Source organism: Acomys minous (genome assembly GCF_964271855.1).
Source record: "Acomys minous genome assembly, chromosome: 13".
Taxonomy (NCBI): domain Eukaryota; kingdom Metazoa; phylum Chordata; class Mammalia; order Rodentia; family Muridae; genus Acomys; species Acomys minous.
The window spans coordinates 40,391,948-40,410,134 of record NC_140495.1 but is presented as its reverse complement, the minus strand read 5'-3'; the positions used below and the strand labels follow the sequence as shown (position 1 = coordinate 40,410,134).

Sequence of the window (18,187 nt, the reverse complement as noted above, 5' to 3'; positions counted from 1 at the left end):
ATTCCACATATATCCTTCTCTGATATGCTTTAAAATGATGTATTTCTCACTTTTTATTTTAAAACAAAGTTTCATTATGTAGCCCTGGCTAGTCTGAAACTTATAAAATAGACCAGGCTGGCCTTGAACTCACAGAAATCCACCTGCCTCTGCCTCCTGCTGGGATCAAAGGCGTGCGCCAGCATGAGCTGACACAAAATTTTAATAGGATCCTTAACTTTAAACATACTTCAATAGATCATTAAATTAAACTTAATTGTGTAAGACAAACACAAAGCTGATTTCTCCCCAGTTATCCAGTGCCATGGGGGCCAAACATTTTCCACCAAGTGAAAATTTAAGGTTATTAAAACATATTAAAATATAATAATTTTACTGGTAGTGTTATAGAAAAAGTAATTATTTTTCATAGGAATTTTCTTCTATTACAAATACAAATATTTATGTCTTTAAAAAAAACAGAAAGGGGCTAGAGTGATGGCTTAACAGTTGAGTGTGCACTGCTCTTGCAGAAGACCTAGGTTCTGTCCCAAGCACCCACATGAGGTGGCGCACATGCACCTGTTGCTCTAGGTTCAGGGACTATGAAGCCTCTGGTCTCTGAGAGTAACTGCACTCACTTGTAACATGCACACATGTATCCGTAATTAAAATCAAATCTAAATATAATGAAATAAAAAGTACAAATGCAGCCTGATTCGCCAAAAGCACTTCCTTCTCCTGAGTCCTGGCTTTGTGTTAATGAGCATTCTTTTCTGTTTTCTCAGCTCTTGATATTTAGTTTTTTTTCTTCCACTGTTCTGACTTTATCTCCATTTTTGGGGGGGAGCAAAACATTTCACTGTCTACGGATTAAAAAAAGAGTTTGCAGCCATTGCTTTCTTTCCAAAGAGGCTCTCGCCTTGCCTTTCAGCTGTGTGAGGGACAGACTGATGCTGACTGCTGTCACCTCGTTTTGTGCATGTGACTGTATTCTTCAGTCCCATGACAGGTTCATTCTGTTTTAATAACCGGTAGCTCCCCAGTCACAGAATGAACTTGGATGTCAGGGCTTTGCCAGCGCTAGCTGCAGGCTCCTAGACACTCTGTTTCTCTCCCTAGATCTTAACACCTGCATAACGAGTCCTATAATCTAGGCTTAATTGAGTTCATTGTATTGTATCGTCATTGGATTAAATATAACAATACTCACGAAAAGCTTTCTTTGAGCAGCGCCTCCCTCACAGAAAAGCGCTCAGCAAAATCTATGCGTTACTATTAATTATAGCTATGCTCAACACCATATGGTAATTTAAGAATTAGCATCTTAATGTGTATTTTCCAAGTAGCTTAATAAGCATTTCATCAGAAAATTACTTTGTAGAACAGCAAAACAAACATGATTTAAACACACTGAACCAGGGCAAATTATAATCAGTGTTCCGAAACTAGGAAATCATCGTAACTGTATTCATTGTGAAAATGAATATTTTAAAAGAATTTTCAAAGAAATTTATTAGAATTTGAAAAGCACTTGCAATATGTAAAAATTTTTAAATAAGGAAGAGAATTTATGAAGTTAGAGCAGGACAGTTTTGTTTCACCCTGCTGCATGGGCCAATCCTGATGTACAAATAGTGCTCATTTTAAGCACCTCATCCTTCGTAGCATGGGACACGGTGGGCCCTTGTTTGCCACACACTCAGATCCTGTACTGTAGCCTTCATACTGTATGTCCCTGGTTTCTTCACATGCTTTCACTTATTGCTCATGTAGTTTTCCTTCTCCTGTTGGTTAACGTGTCACTAATTGCAACCTTAATGATACACGTTCTCTGTTAGTAATGTAAGTTGTTGTCATTGACATTTCATTAGCCACTTTGCATGATGCTGCCTGTTCCAGAGTTTGTGTTTTGGGAGGTTGTTATAACATGTTATGTGTGGATGCTTTGCATGTTATTTTAGTCTAATATTGGAGAGTTAATATTAATGCGTTTCCACTATGTATTTTGACTTTCTGAAATAATCATATTTTCTTTTTCTAGACACAGTTAAATTTGCTTCTGGATAAACTTCGAAGTACTGTGAGTACATTTAATAAGAAAACAGGTTTTTAAAATGGTCTTTTGTAACTATTATTAGTGCTTATGCAAGTAAACACAGTAACCTTGGAGTAATGAGAGGCATATTTTAAACCACATTCTCTTTCAGAAAAGAAGTCAGTTTACAGGATTAGAATTGAACTCAGTGCTAGACTTTTACCTGGTAAGCATAAGATTCAGGGTGTCAGCCCCAATGCACACCTACACCCATCAATAACCACACACACACACACACACACACACACACACACATATACAAACACACACACACCAACACACCCACACACCCACATACCTACAACCTCACACACCCACACACCCACACACCCACAACCTCAACCACACACACACACACACATACACAAACACAAGCACCCACAACCTCACACACACACCAACACCCTCCCCCACACACAACCTCAACCATACACACACATACACAAACACATACATACCAACACACACCAACACACACACACCAACACACATACACACAAATCCTAAAAAAAAAACACTCCCCCACACACATACACATGCACACGCACGTGCGCACACTCCCCCCAACACAGTCAGCTTTTAAGATGGTAAATTTGTTATTAGGTTTTCTTTTTTAAAAGAAAGACCAAATATGTTGTGAAATGAAATTATCTGGAAGTGTTTATAGTTAATAAATGAAGATTTCACAAAAGTGAAAATAATTAGCAATTACTAAAAAAGCAAACATTATTTTAATTTTAAATATAACATGTAATTTATCATTGTAACATTCTTCAGACATGACAGTGTGCTGCAGACAAAAATGAGCTTAGTATTTTCTGTCCTTTATAAATGCCAAGTTTATTAGAAGCCCATCTTTTAACTACTTTTGGTTGGTTCACTGTAGTATTTTTTTCCTAGTGTTTTTGATGGTGTTAGCATTGAACCTAGGATCTTGTATGTGCTATGCAAATACTCTACCAATACTGTACCACTACGCTGAACACCTGGCCTTTGATTTTTTTTTTTCATATATTTTTGCCCGGGGTCTCTTCATATAGGTCATGCTGGCTTTGCATTGCTGTGGAGCCCAGGCTGTCCCTGAGCTTGCAGTCATGCTATCTGCCTCAGTAGTCTGGGGATTACAGCTGTGACTCACATTACCCTAGTGTTTTGACTGAAAAACAAGACCTGTAGAGAAAGAAACCCTAATTGCTGAGTATGGTAGCATACACCTGGCAGTCCCAGCACTTGGGAAGTTGAGACAGGACGATCATAAGTTTGGGGCCAGGCTGGCCTGTATAATGAGAGCTTGTATTTTAAAAAGCAACATGCAAACCACAACAAACATGTGAGTTATATGAAAATCCAAGGAAAGGCTTACTTTTTATACAAGTCACAGCACTGAATTTAATACTCTTCCTTTTAAAGTACCGTTTGTTTCAGCAGCCCACCCACTCTGTCAGTGCCGCTACTGCTGTGCCTACTGACAGGTTTGCCTTTGGAGCCACCCAGAAAATCGTGAATGTTCTGAGTTTCTAACATATTTGACTCTTAAGAGCATCTTGTAAACATGGGATGGTTTTTCTTTGAGAATTTCATACATGTATAGTGTATTTGATTGCATTTACCCCACACCCTTCCTCACGACTCAGGCATCTGTAAACTTCAAGTGTAACGAGGAGGTTGCTTTAATTTCATTTTCCAAAGACTGTGCTGGTCTAAAATGATGAGGTGATTTGTGACTTATAGAGACATGTTGTCCAAGTGTCCGTGGTGAGCATCGTTACTGAGGTAAGTATTCAGTGCTGTGAGGTGGCGGCCTTAAAGGAAAGGAGCTGTTTGGATTGTCTGCTACATTATCTTCAGTACACAGCACTCTCACAGTGGGATAAACAGTGTTATTTCTGCCTTATTTAGCAAAATATGATCACGGCATCGAAGCCTTGAAGTTTTAAAGCAATTGCTTAACAAACAAAACTTGAAAAGCGCATAGTGGTGCAGTTTGGGACCTGTATGTTTTTTAAATCAAATAAAAATACTGATTATGTGTGTCTTTTGTTTGCTCATGTTTTGGCCTAAACTTACCCAGCATTATTTTTATTTCCTTTCCCTGCTTCTGTAGAGGCTGGGAATCTAGCTCAATGGTAGAATGTGTGCCTGTGTGTTCAAGGCCTGGCCCTGGAAAACAAACTCCAGACCATCTCTGAGAAGATAGAGTTAAGCCTACAGTGGGCTTTGTCTAAATGTGATACCATACTTTGCAGTGAAAGGCTTTTTCTTTTTATGATTTTTGGCATTCAAAACTAAAATGTCATCCTGTTAATATTTATTCCTAATATAGACATTAATTTCAAGGTTCAAATTCTAGAAGTATGACAATAAAAAATTAAGTTTCTTTGTAATTATTTTGTACCGTCTACTATGCTAATATATTGTAAAAGTTTGGTGGTATTCATAGATATAGAAGCATAAAGAGGTTGTGTGTACTCTCTTTAAAAGTATCTCTCATTCTCTCAGGGAGCCAGCTTCATTCGCTGCATCAAACCCAACTTAAAGATGACAAGTCACCACTTTGAAGGTGCCCAAATTCTGTCTCAACTTCAGTGCTCAGGTATTTCCATATTTTCATAGTCTGTCACACTGTCTTGGGACCGACAGCTCCCTGTCACATTACTCATCTTCAAGTTCAACAAGATTCTTATGTTTCCCTTAATTTAAGCACAGGATGCAGGTAACGTGAGCAACATTAACTTCTGTCAAGTAAGCTTCACCGGCAGACCTGGATCTCTGTACAGACTGCATCTGGCAGCCGCAGCCCACACTAGTCCGCATCACCCACACAGCTGGGTTAGGAGAGGCTTGGTGACCTTGCTTCTCCTTCCCCATTTGTGGAAAAAAAAATCAAAGCAGGATGAAGCCTTTGGGCTCTGTGGTACTTTCCTGAGTTTGATTAATCTGTCCCTTCCAGCCCAGTCCTGGCTTCACTCAGTCACAGAAGCCTCGGGCGCTGACACTCTGTGCCCACACATCCCAGGGCAGCTGTAGCTGCAGCCTTGCTCTTCCTGCAGTTTGGTTTGTTCTAGCTCAGGCAGGCCCTGCTGCCTTCCCAACCCTGTTCTCTGACACCTTATTCCGGTCCTCTCAGAGGCCCCTTTACAGTGAGGCTGAGGTCTCTTTAAGTAAACTCTTTTCAAAACCCCTGCGCTTAATTCTGTATTAGAGTTCTCCCCAGATGAGGCCAGCTTCAGCCTGGGTCTGTTTCTCACTCTCTCACTGAACTCTAGCTGCTAAGAACTTGCTCCAGTGTTTCCTCCGTCTGCACAGGTCTGGTAGGCCAGCCAGGCTGGCAGCACTTCAGTTTGTGGTCGCTGGCCTTTCAGGGCTCTCGAGCCTCTCCTGCCAAGTTTCCCTGCTCAGCATTTTTCTGTTTCTCTGCAGAGCCAGCCAGCTCCCCTCCCCGCAGCCCCCTTGCTCTCTTTAGAACTCTGAGGCTCTGTCAGCAGATGGCCTCTGCTCTCACCAAAGCCTCTGACCTTCACCTGGATGCTGCGGGGGTGGGGGTGGGGGTGGGGGGTGGGGGTTGGGGAGGGTGGGGGGGGCACTTCTTCCTGTCTGCATCCCCCATCAGGCCTGTTAAAAGCAGGCACGGCCTGTCCCTGCTGTAGTGCCTTCCTGCCTCTCATGAGTCAGCAGTGCCCATTAAGAACTGGGCTAGGGCCCACGGGACAGAGCACCCCCCAGTGCCACCGAGACATACTAGGCTCTCATCTGTCACCTACATTGCCCTCCAGATCCTCCTTTTCTGTACTGTTTCTATCTAGTTTCTTTTCTCTTTGGTTGGTTTTGATTTCTGTGTCTCCTGCCTCCTATTCCTTCTGCAACCCCTGGCATGGTAACCAGGAGATTGACGCTATGAGCTCTTAAGCTTTTGAAATGTGGCTGGCAGGACTTCTGTAGAAGTGACTTCACACAGCTCTGTGTATCTGGTGCAGCTAAGGGCCTGTGGCTAATGACTGCCCTGTTTGATAGTGCAGGACATGTTGTCTGTTTCTCAAGCACGGTGACCTCCGACACCGTGAGTGCTGTTGCTGAGCCTTCTCTCGCTTCCTTTCCATGTGCCCGCACTAGCTCCCCTCTTTCCGTTCTCTTCGGTCTGTGCTCCAGGCACACTGGCTCACCCCTGGTGCTTCAAATTCCCTCCCAAGGCAGGGTCTGTGCACACGCTGTTTGTTTGTTGGGATGTCTTTCCGTCATCCATCACTTGTCAGCTTCGTAGCTGCTTCCTATGAGAACCAGCCTCAATCCTGGCTCCACAAGGCCCCAGTCCACGGTACTGAGGTCTGCCCCTTTGATTTCACAGCTGCCGTTACAGACTTTATGTATACTTGTATAACTCTTCATGACACCGATGGGGCTGCCTCCTGCTGTAAAGAGGGGCTTGCTAGCATAATTATTTAACATTTCCCTCCAGGAACTGTGCTTTGGCATCCTCAAAATCCTGTTTTTTTCTAGTGTGTATTAGACTGATTGGTTATTGAATGGAATGCACAGTCTATCGGATACAAAGACTTATTTTTGGCTAATTTAAATCCTGGAAAGTAAAGTAATGCATGCCTGGAGTATTTCTGCATAGGACAACAGGGGACTCTTTTTATACAGTGCCTACATTTATTGAAAAATCCTTTGCATGTAGATTGCAGAGACTCAACTTCTAGCATGTCCTTAGTCAGGTGTTACTTAATAACAGTGATATTCTGAAAAAACACAGTTATATATTGTTATATATTGTCTTTCAGGTGATTTTCATCACTTTGAATTTGCCTTTTCCCTTTTGGGATTTGTTTAGCATAGCATACTTATCTCCCCAGTGAGCATCTAGCATGTTGTCTGTAAAGCGTGTGTAGCTACAGTCATGTGTGTTTAGCTTAGCAGAGCACGGGCAGGCTTACTAGTATGTTAGCGGAATACTCGGTGTATTTTAGCACAGTCAGTTAAGTTGTAATTTAACAGGTGACATCATTTTGTTGTCAAAAACAATGACAATACCAACCTAACCTTACCTTTTTTTTTTCCTGCTAGCAGATTTGAGAACTAAATCTTGTTCTTGTCATTCATGAATTCAAAGTTAGCCTGAACTAAATAGCCAAGAGTTAAGGCTGTAGCTCAGTCCAGTGGTAGAATACTTGTTTTAGTATGTGCTGTGCCCTGGGTCCACTCTTTGGTACTGCAACGGAAAAAGCAATGGTCTCTGTGTGTTGCTTTTAACATATTATGCTCTAGGTATATTTTTATGTTGGTTGGATAAATCCAAGCTCCCTAACCAATGTAGTATATTCTATTTTATGGCTGTATACAATTTAATGATTAGGTCTTTAAGTTATTTCTGTTATTTTTTTCTGTTATAAGCAGTGACTCTATGAATGTCTGGACATTCTCCACATGTTTTTGTCCATGAGTGAAAAAAAGTTGTAATTTAGATTCACAAATGCAGAAATTATATGAAGATAAATCTTTCTGAGGTGCCGACTAAAACTGTCACCTTGGCATACTCTCTCACGGAGCACATGGGGTTTTATTATTCAGCCAAATAGGCTAGTATTCAATCTGTATAGAAGATCTATCTTTCCTAAAAAATTATTTTAAAATTAAGAATTCACTTATTAAAAATTATATTCTTTCTTTAAAATTCTAATTTGACCAACTGGAGTTCATTTTGGCATAAAGGCTAAAGTAAGGCTGTATTATTAATTTTGCTTTCCATGTCTGCTACTCATATTTTATATTTTTAACCATGCCTAATTTTGTTCATCTTGATTTAATAACTGCATCTTAATAATTAATAATTTAAAACAGTTGCTATTATAGTCAAATAAGTACTCATCCTAATGCAGTTACCAAGATGAACATTCATTATAGTAGTTTTTACTTGGATTTTGTTTTTTGTGGTCTTAGAAATTGAATCACCAGGCCTCCTGAGCATGAGATATGTGCCCTACCACTGGGTCACACCCCCGGCTGCCAGCACAGTATTTTTATTGAATATTCCTACTGCCTGTTGACTTGTGTGTTCTGTGTTGGAACACCAAGTCTGAGTGTGGAAGCCGTTGGGCATTTTTTGTCTCTGTCATAGTTGAAATGTAGATTCTATCTTCTCTTCCCGTTTAGGGTATTTTTCCTTCCTGTTTTGAGGATAATTAATTTAAGCTACTCCCCTAATTTGCTTTCTGTTGTTGTGGTTAAGACCATGACCAAAGGTAACTGGAAAGAGGAAAGGGTTTGATTCTTTCTGCCACTCCCAGGTCATGTTCCGGCACTGAGGGAAGCCAGGGCTGGACCTCAGGGTGGGAACCTGGAGGCAGGAGCTGTAGCAGAGCCTGGGAAGGAGCATTGTTTGCTGGCCAGCTCAGCCACCTTTCTTATACAACCCAAGACTAACGACCACAATGGCCTGGGTCCGCCCACATCAAGCATTAGTCAAGGAAATGCCTACAAATTTGCCTAGGGGCAAATTTTTCTCAACTGACATTCTCCCTTCCCAGATGGCTCAAGTGTGTGTCCAGTTGACAAAAACTAACCCGGACAGACACTTTCTACTAAAAACGACTATTTAGCAGATACCAGGACACAGTAAAAGAAGATGGAGGAAGGCGGGCTTTCTTCTTTTGTAACCTTTGTTTTGTCTGCTGTTAAGAAGTTCATGTTGACTTGAGGCTTAGGTTGACCATTTTTAGAGTTAAATTAACAATTTATATTTATCTTATGCATTCAACTTCTCAGCCAATAAATTAGGGTTTTTTTTGGGAGCTTAGTAGGAGAGCTCTTATTTTGAAGCTGGAGCTAGATCCTAGTGCTTTGGGCCTGCAAGGCTAGTTAGTGCTCTACTTGGGAGCTATAGTTGTAATCCAGTAGAAGGGTGTGTGTGGTGTGTGTGTGTGTGTGTGTGTGTGTGTGTGGTGTGGTGTGTGTGTGTGTGTGGTGTGTGTGTGTGTGTGTGTGTGTGTGTGTGTGTGTGTGTGGTGTGGTGTGTGTGTGTGTGGTGGTGTGTGTGTGTGTGTGTGTGTATGTGTGTGTGGTGTGGTGTGGTGTGTGTGTGTGTGGTGTATATAATATAACATGCTATATTATAATAAGGTTTAAATAATACATTCTCTTTTGTTTTATGTTCTTGGGGAACTATGGAGAACTTTTCAGAAATGCTGTTCTAAAATTAATCTTAGAACTTAAAGTGGCCAAATTCAGGATTTTGCCTTATGTACTTTTGTGAGTTTTAAAAAAGATAGAAACCATACTGGAGCCCTCTAGACAGGTTGCCTCTGAGAAATGGTCAGCTGTGCAGATTTTACTTGGGATTTCACTGTGGCTGTTTTAAGTGATATGTAAGTTGGGACATACTGCCTGGAAGTGTATTTTCTGGGCAGTACCTACCTCATTGCTGATACTTCCTCCCTGTAGCTTATCTTTTCATAAACTTGCACTTGTAAAACTGCTGAGTCCCTGCCATGTTCCCCTGGACTTGTTTTGTGACTGGTTATTATTTGTGCTCATGACTCCAGGTATGGTGTCTGTCCTGGACTTAATGCAAGGAGGGTTCCCCTCAAGAGCCTCATTTCATGAACTCTACAACATGTACAAAAAGTACATGCCAGAAAAGCTTGCAAGGCTGGATCCAAGGCTATTTTGTAAGGTATAAATGCTGCTTCAATAGGAATTTCTCAGCAACAAATCTTTTCTATTAACTGTAGTTAGAACTCAACTTTTTAAACTTGTTTTTCAGGCTCTTTTTAAAGCTTTGGGATTAAATGAAGTTGACTACAAATTTGGGCTAACAAAAGTATTTTTCCGGCCTGGCAAGGTAAATATGCATTTATTTTGAACTTTAGCATATGGTAGTTGGGCTTGGTATACATTTCCTTAGTTATTAGCAATTTATATTATTACAGCATTACATGCAACAACATGAGATTATGTTTCCACTCACAGTTTTCCTGCTTGGGGTGTTTCATAGTCTGAGTTTAAATTATAGTTTTAATCAGTATTGGAATCAGGGCATTGTTGAATTGTTTCTTTTTTTTTATTATGTTTCTTTTTTAACATATATACTTATGTTATTGCACATGAATAAAATAAACAGTATATGTCAGGAAGAACCATGAGACAGTCAGGAATTATATATATGTTACATTCATAGTGATTTGGCTATTTGTATTTGGCACACTTGAAGTAAACATCTTTCCTATCTTGTTGGGTCTAAGTTTCTGAATGAAAATCAACATCTATCATATCTCACCTCTTAAATAAGGACTAGCCAACACTTTGCAACATTTTAGATAGGTTGAAGACATTTCTAGAATATTTCAATTTGTGGGGCAGTTAGAAAGTTCAGTATGTAACTCAAGCTGACTGGGAATTCTCTATCTAAATTGTTCCAGACTCCTAAACACTAGGGTTATAAGCATGTGCCACTTTGCTTGGTGAGGTTTCAGAGTATGGTGGAGTCCTCAGTATGAGAAAGTTTCACTACAGTATGGTAGATATAGAAAGCAAATAAAATTGGATCAGCATTTGTACTGACTGTTGCCCAGTTTTACAGTGAAGATTGTATAAACAACACACATTAGGTTATTCTTTAGGTTAACATAGTACTGCAGTTGGGATGTTGGCTGACTGTAGAATACTTCATAGCTAACTGTATTCTGTACAGGAACACCTAAAGCTACTGCTCATAGTGTTAGTAATAACATCTCCATGTTCCCAACATTTAAAACATGGACATAATGATTACATCATTATAATTGTAAACAATTGCTATTGCGACTAAATAACCAGCTACAGTAGTCAACTATTGTTCATGTCTTCAGAATTAGTTAATTATCGTAAATCTAATTTCACACTTTTGAGCACAAGATAAAAGTGTGTGTTTGCACTACTAGTGTTTTTTCCTCTGTAGTGTCTTTGCTACAGAATCCATAGCATTTCCTGTGAAAAATTAAGAGAAAAAGAAAATATAGATGTTCATAGTTGGCTTCACTTTACTTAGTATTATTTATCATAAATTCAACATTTCTCCTGTTTCAGAGACACAGTAACTATTTAGTAGAGTAGAGAAAGAACTTGGATTATTTGTCTCCAGAAAGATGAGAAAGGGTTGTTAAAAGCTTAAGGCAATCAGGTCTAGGGATGTGTAATCTTGTTGTACTAACTTTAAAGTTTTTATGATTAAAAAACCATTTTGTTGATTGCACATGCCACCTTTAATACTGCAGGGTAATATTCGGTGAATAATGGAAATAATTCTGGAATTTGTTGGTAAACAGCAGAAGTAATACATTTATTCACGAGTAGCCACATGTCCATTGCATTTGTGTATCTCTCTCTTAGTAGCAATTTTTTTTAAATTTTTGTCTGAAATGGGAGTTGGCTTTGGGAGAGATAATACTTTTGGTGGCTCCCTTGTTTTAGATGATCTCCACTTGTCAAGAGCTGTGTGAGTGTCTGAGAATGTGGGTGAACTGGCTCAGATGTGTCGGCCCTATTCAACATTTCCCCTCAAATATCTCCGCCTATTGTCTGTTGTTAGTCATTTAAGAATTTTTCCTATTCCTATTTTTGCTGCTACTTAGGAATAAGTACGTATTCCTTCCTACCCTCCAAAAATTGCTAAAGGAAAGACAGAAGGAAAGGACCATGACATGTGGCCAAATGTGTTTATGTTTTCTGTTGACCCTGCTAAGATGTCTCTGGAGTTGACTTTGAGCCATTTTTAGGAAATTAGGTTTGGGATTTGAAACCCATGTGTTTTATTTTCCCTCGATTTGAATACATTTACCCTTCAACACTGACACTCAGTTATCTTACTTTTAGTTTGCAGAATTTGATCAGATTATGAAGTCTGACCCAGATCACTTAGCAGAGCTGGTTAAGAGAGTCAACCTTTGGCTAGTCTGCAGTCGCTGGAAGAAAGTTCAGTGGTGTTCGCTCTCTGTCATCAAACGTAAGTGTTTTCTCTCTGGCATAGTGCCTCAGTCGTTAATCCCAGTGCTCGGGAGGCTGGAGTTGAAGAATGGAGAATTAAAGGCCTTGGGGTTGGAGAGATGGCTGAGTGGTGAGGTGAGTAACCTGAGAGTACAGGTTACTCTTTCAGAGGAGCTCAGTTTGATTCCTAGTTCATATGGCAGCTCACAGCTGTGTGTAACTCAGTTCTAGGGGATTCAGTGTTCTCTTCTGACTACATGGATGTGGTGCACAGGCAGGAAAAACATCCATACACATAAAAGAAAAATAAAGAAAAAAAGGTTCTAGCAGGCTACCAAGAAGAGACTTGATACCCTATGAGCATATACAGGGGGAGGAAATCCCCCTCAGGAACAGTCATAGGGGAGGAGGGTAAGGGGAAAATGGGAGGGAGGGAAGAATGGGAGGATACAAGGGATGGGATAACCATTGAGATGTAATATGAATACATTAATAAAATTAAAAAAAAGAAAAATGTTCAAAACCTTCCTTGAAATGAGATTCTATCTCAGGAATAACAAAAAAACCAAACCTTCTCTCTAAACTATGATTTATTTCACACCAAGATTTGTTGTTTTGGGAGTGAGATGGTTTGAGGAACTTCATGAGGCTGTCTCATAGATGACACTGGGCACCTTTGGTTCCTGTTGTGTCTGATGTAATGCTTCCCCAATAACTAAGCCAGCACAGATTTTTATTTTCTGAAGGTCAGATGACATTTACTATCTGAGATATATTCTAGGGATGTTAATTTCATCTTTTCCCAAGCAATACATAAACTTACTCTCTTCCTTTTTCCTCTTTCCCTCCTTGATCCCCAAACCTCTCCATTTTCTCAGATCTTAGCTGAAACTATTTCCTCTCCGCCTAAATGGTGTGTGCAGTAGACATTCTCAGGAGATGATCTGTGTTCTGTCTCTGCACATGTTTCTTTCTGTCTCTGCCTCCACCCCACCCCATACAATCTATTTAATTTGAAGTGCTGTGTATTGAACTCTGGGCCTTCCAAATGCTAAGCAAACTATACCCTTGGGTATCGTCTGGGTGGGGGGGGGGTGGAACAGAGGATTTAGTAAAATTCCCCTGGTCTAGCACAAAAGAACTAGCACCTTATTGTTGAGATCTTTTGTTAGAAAACAGTGCATATTTATTTAAAAAAAAACTATAATAAAGGAAAAAGACAAGAGAACCTCTTTCTTTGTCATTTTCCACATAAACTATAAATGGTTTTCATGGGTTTGGTCCTTTCAACTTTATATATAATGCGTTTGGAGGAAAATGTATGTTATTATACTAACTGTACCACACCTCTGTGTGCATGGTGTTGTAAAGACTCACCAGGGTCATTTACCAGACAGAATCCTTACTCCAATATTAATTGGAAAGCTCTTTATAAAAAAAAAAACCCTAAGATCCAATTGCACTAGGAGATTCTAGACCACCTGCAGTTGAAAGATTATTTTAGTGTGGGACTCTCGAGAGACCATACTCACAATGTTTATTGTCAATTTCCAGAAGAAAGTAAATCATTTGGCAGGTTAATTTTTTTTTAAGACATAGCATTTAAAACAGTGTTTCTCAATATGTGGGTCATAATCTCTCTGTGGGTTGAAATACCCCTTCACAGGGGTTGCCTAAGACCACCAGAAAATACAGATATTTACATTATGATTCATAACAGTAGCAAAGTTAAAATTATGAAGTAGTATCAAAAATAAATTTTTTTGTTGTGCTTCAACATAGCATGAGGAGCTGTATTAAGGGGTCACAGCATTAGGAAGGTTGAGAATCACTGGAACATTTAATAGAAATGTGGTCCAGGACAGTTTGGTAACAGCAGGATTGCATATTGTGGAATATTTTAAAAATATAATGCTAGCCACATCAATCACTTTTATTTTTAAGAAGTTAAAGAAATGCTAGATTTCCTAATTCTGATGGGTCGAATAATATATTCATCAAGAATTTATGAGAATTGCTTTGTGGAAATGAAAGGGTTTTTCATTTATGTCCTATTTAAACCAAAATTTTTCTGTCATTTTATTTCACTCTCACACATAGTGAAAAACAAAATAAAATATCGAGCCGAGGCATGCATTAAAATGCAGAAAACCATCCGAATGTGGCTTTGCAAAAGGAGACACAAACCACGGTAAGATGGAGGTCTAAAGACCAACACAGCATGACTGTAGAGACTGGCGATGAAGCCGTGACGAGGAGCAATTGGGTCCTGTGTTCTTTGCAGATGGCTTGTTTGTGCTGTGTGTTCAGAATCAGCTCCCTCATCACTTAGCTTGGTGCTCGGCCAAAGGGTCTGAGTGCCTGGCAGAAATGTGAGCTCTGAAAGATTGGAATGAGTGTGGTGACTTTATGATTAGAGTTTCTCGGAGATGCCAAGTTAGATGCTAGTTTTGATGACACTCAATAGCCTGATCATAATTTCAAGATTACTCATAAAATCATGTTGTTTTACTTTATATCATTTCACTGTATATATTGCATTTTGCTCTTATTCAAAATTTGTATTACCAAGTTACTTCTTAAGCTTTGGAAGTTTGAATAGCTATTGACGCCATACGTTTTCAATGAGGCATTGGATCATTTGAGTCTTAAAATTTGAATCCTCAGTTTTCAGTCTAAAAGTAGCCAGCCTCCAACTTATTGACAGTCATCAATGCTATTCAAACATGTATCTGATTCTTTTTATACTTAATATGAGACCTGAACAGACTACTAAACATCATTGAAGACAGAAGTAACCTGCCCTGTTAGCCACAGCGTTCACTTTCCATCCATGAGAGCCCTCCCTGTTACCTTGTGAGGGAAGCGTCTGATGGAGCTCTTGCCTTTCTAGCATCGATGGCCTGGTTAAGGTGGGCACACTGAAGAAAAGACTCGATAAGTTTAACGAGGTCGTGAGTGCGCTGAAGGATGGGAAGCCAGAGGTGAACAGGCAGATCAAAGACCTGGAAGTTTCTATTGATGCTCTGATGGCCAAGATTAAGGTGGGCGATTTTAATCCAGTTTGTCTTACTGTCTTATATAATGTGCTGTTTTTGTTATTGGTATTGAAATTGTATAGGGAAATAGCCTTATTTATTCAAGATACAAAACATTAACAAGTGGATACTCACATTAGTCTTTTCTCAATACTTGAAAAATTTTGTAGTAAAAAGATAAATAATTGTTACGTGATTATTATCTGTTAGGGAAAACGTTACTCTCCAGAGAGCAACTAAAATACTGAGTGTTGGTAAGCTTTTGCAGTCATGACTCAAAGAGGGTTAAAGTGAATTAAATTGTTTTATGTTTTCCAAAGCCAATTGTTATTGTGGTTTTTTTTTTTTTTCTGGTGGTGCTGGGGATTGAACATAGTGCACTGAGTGTGCCCTGCAGATGCCTTTCTACTGAGTTATCCTCAGCCCCCAGAAATAAAACTGCTAAGTTAAGAAAGTCACATGTCATTGTTAAAAATGGAAAGGCAGTCACCCAGAGCTCCTTTATAGTGCCACAGTAAGCATTCAGCTAGTCGATGTTGCATGCCCTTTATGGTCACACCTCGTATGCATGCGCTTTTACATACTTCTCTGCCATAATCATGCACTTCGTTTTGTGGCTCTGCTGTTATGTCACTAGATTTGTGTGGTTAATGCAACATCTCATCATTTGCTTAGCTATTTTAAAAGGAGCAGTTAATTTTCTTTATTTTTAAGGAAAAATTAGGCTATTTGGTTTTCATTTTCAATTGTTTCTTGTTAATGTGACTTAAAGTATTCTCTATACTTGTTTGTTCTCATATATCATCTTTTTCAATTTTCTCAATTATATGGTGGGGGGGTTTTCAGAGTTTTCTCAGGTAGCATTCAGAAGTCAATGCCCTGGTGACAGGGTAAATATTAGAAGTAAAAAGAGAAAACAATCAAGAAAGGGATGAAGATGCTATGGTGTGCTCAGCTGACTTTATTGATCAAGGATGAGACTGGTTTATGAGGTTATCATCATCAACCAAAACTAACCCAGGAAAATTATCCAACAAGTCTAGATGTACTTTCCCAACTGGTCCTTAAGTATAAATTGAGTGTTATCAATTAGGAGAACAGCTTTGGCTAAATTAGTCATTCCTTACAAATACTTTAGAGCTGCATTTCTTTAGTTTTGTTCACAGTATGCTACAGATACCGATGGCTTGTTTGATAAAACACTGAGTCAAATAATTATGTGTGGAAATAGCTTTCAAAGTGTATGCGAGTAGCTGGACATGGTGGTGTACACCTGTACTTCTAGTGTTTGGGAGGGTCCTACTTTATAGCTGGTTCAAGGTTACCCAGGGCTACATGAAACTCTGTTTGCAAAAAAAAAAAAATGTAATATACATATACATATACATGAATATAGATTTATTTGTCAGCTTGGCCAGTTGTTTTCTGTCTTAGAGCACGTTTTTAAATTGTGAAAACCCACATTATCATTGTAGTCGTTTTAAAGTGAACAGTCCAGTAGTGTTAAGCATATCCATATTGAGCAAAGGAGGTAACTTCTTAAGTACATGTTTGTTATTTGGCTCTTTAAGTCCACCATGATGACGAGGGAACAAATACAGAAAGAATATGATGCACTAGTTAAAAGCTCAGAAGATCTCCTCAGTGCACTGCAAAAAAAGAAACAGCAAGAGGAGGAGGCAGAGAGGCTGAGACGTATTCAAGAGGAGATGGAGAAAGAAAGGAAGAGGCGCGAAGAAGACGAACAGCGTCGGCGGAAGGAGGAGGAGGAGAGGCGGATGTAAGCATTTGCGTTGTCCTTACTGGAATCCCACAGGATGGTGGATGGTGCCTGTTCTAAGACTGTGTTTCTACTTTAATCAGATGATCTATGTATCTGTGAATCTGTCTGTGTATCTATCTGTGAATCTATCTGTGAATCTGTCTGTGTATCTATCTGTGAATCTATCTGTGTATCTACCTGTGAATCTATCTGTGTATCTATCTGTGAATCTGTCTGTGTATCTATCTGTGAATCTGTCTGCGTATCTATCTGTGAATCTGTCTGTGTATCTATCTGTGAATCTGTCTGTGTATCTATCTGTGAATCTATCTGTGTATCTACCTGTGAATCTATCTGTGTATCTATCTGTGAATCTGTCTATCTACCTGTGAATCTGTCTGTGTATCTACCTGTGAATCTGTCTGTGTATCTATCTGTGAATCTGTCTGTGTATCTATCTGTGAATCTGTCTGTGTATCTATCTGTGAATCTGTCTGTGTATCTATCTGTGAATCTGTCTGTGTATCTATCTGTGAATCTGTCTGTGTATCTATCTGTGAATCTATCTGTGTATCTACCTGTGAATCTATCTGTGTATCTATCTGTGAATCTGTCTGTGTATCTATCTGTGAATCTATCTGTGTATCTATCTGTGAATCTGCCTTATCTATGTATCTATCTTTCTCTCTCTCTCTATTTTTTTGTGACAGGGTTTCAGAGTGTAACCCAGGCTGGCATGGAAGTCTCATCCTCCTGGTACAGAGTTTATACTTACACACCAATATGCCTGGTATGAAATCAACCGATTTGATAATAAGTTTGAAAAAATTTAGATGCTCATTTTATATAGTTAGTAATATGGAGTACAGGTTGAGCATTCCTAAGGATCTGAAAACCTAAACACTGGAAAAATTTGAAGTCTGAAAATTTTTATTACCTGTGTGTGTGTGTGTGTGTGTGTGTGTGTGTGTGTGTGTGTGTGCGCGCGCGCGCGCATGCGTGTGTGCATGCACGGGTGTTATTTGCCATGGTGTCATTGTGGGCATTGGTCCTCTCCTACTATGTGGGTTTATGAGACTGAGAGTATTAGGCCTGGTGGCAAGTTACCTTTTCCCTGTGAGCCATCTTGTTACCTTTTTGAGTGAGTGGTAGCACACAAACTTGATTTAATTCAGTCTCACTTTATTTTATTCTTTGGCTTTTAGCCCTGGCTGGCCTAGATTTTGTTACATAAACCAGGCTGCATTCAACCTTGGGTCAATCCTTTTTTTCACTGCCTCTCTATGCTGTGTTTACAAGCATAGGCCACCCTACCTAGAACATTTTATTTTGTTCTAAAACATATTAATTGTACAT

At 39.4% G+C, this 18,187-nt stretch overlaps 1 protein-coding gene across 8 annotated transcripts in view; it reads left to right on the top strand.

The window, feature by feature from the left end:
* MYO6 (myosin VI) overlaps positions 1-18,187 on the top strand; it is a 132,668-nt gene that overhangs the window by 93,685 nt on the left and 20,796 nt on the right. For all 8 annotated transcript variants that reach the window (XM_084752261.1, XM_084752257.1, XM_084752264.1 and 5 more), the window contains exons 19-26: positions 2,024-2,062; positions 4,577-4,670; positions 9,613-9,743; positions 9,834-9,911; positions 11,921-12,050; positions 14,132-14,222; positions 14,925-15,075; positions 16,641-16,849. In XM_084752261.1, the coding sequence (XP_084608387.1) occupies positions 2,024-2,062; positions 4,577-4,670; positions 9,613-9,743; positions 9,834-9,911; positions 11,921-12,050; positions 14,132-14,222; positions 14,925-15,075; positions 16,641-16,849 (923 nt within the window). The remainder of the gene's footprint in view (positions 1-2,023; positions 2,063-4,576; positions 4,671-9,612; positions 9,744-9,833; positions 9,912-11,920; positions 12,051-14,131; positions 14,223-14,924; positions 15,076-16,640; positions 16,850-18,187) is intronic.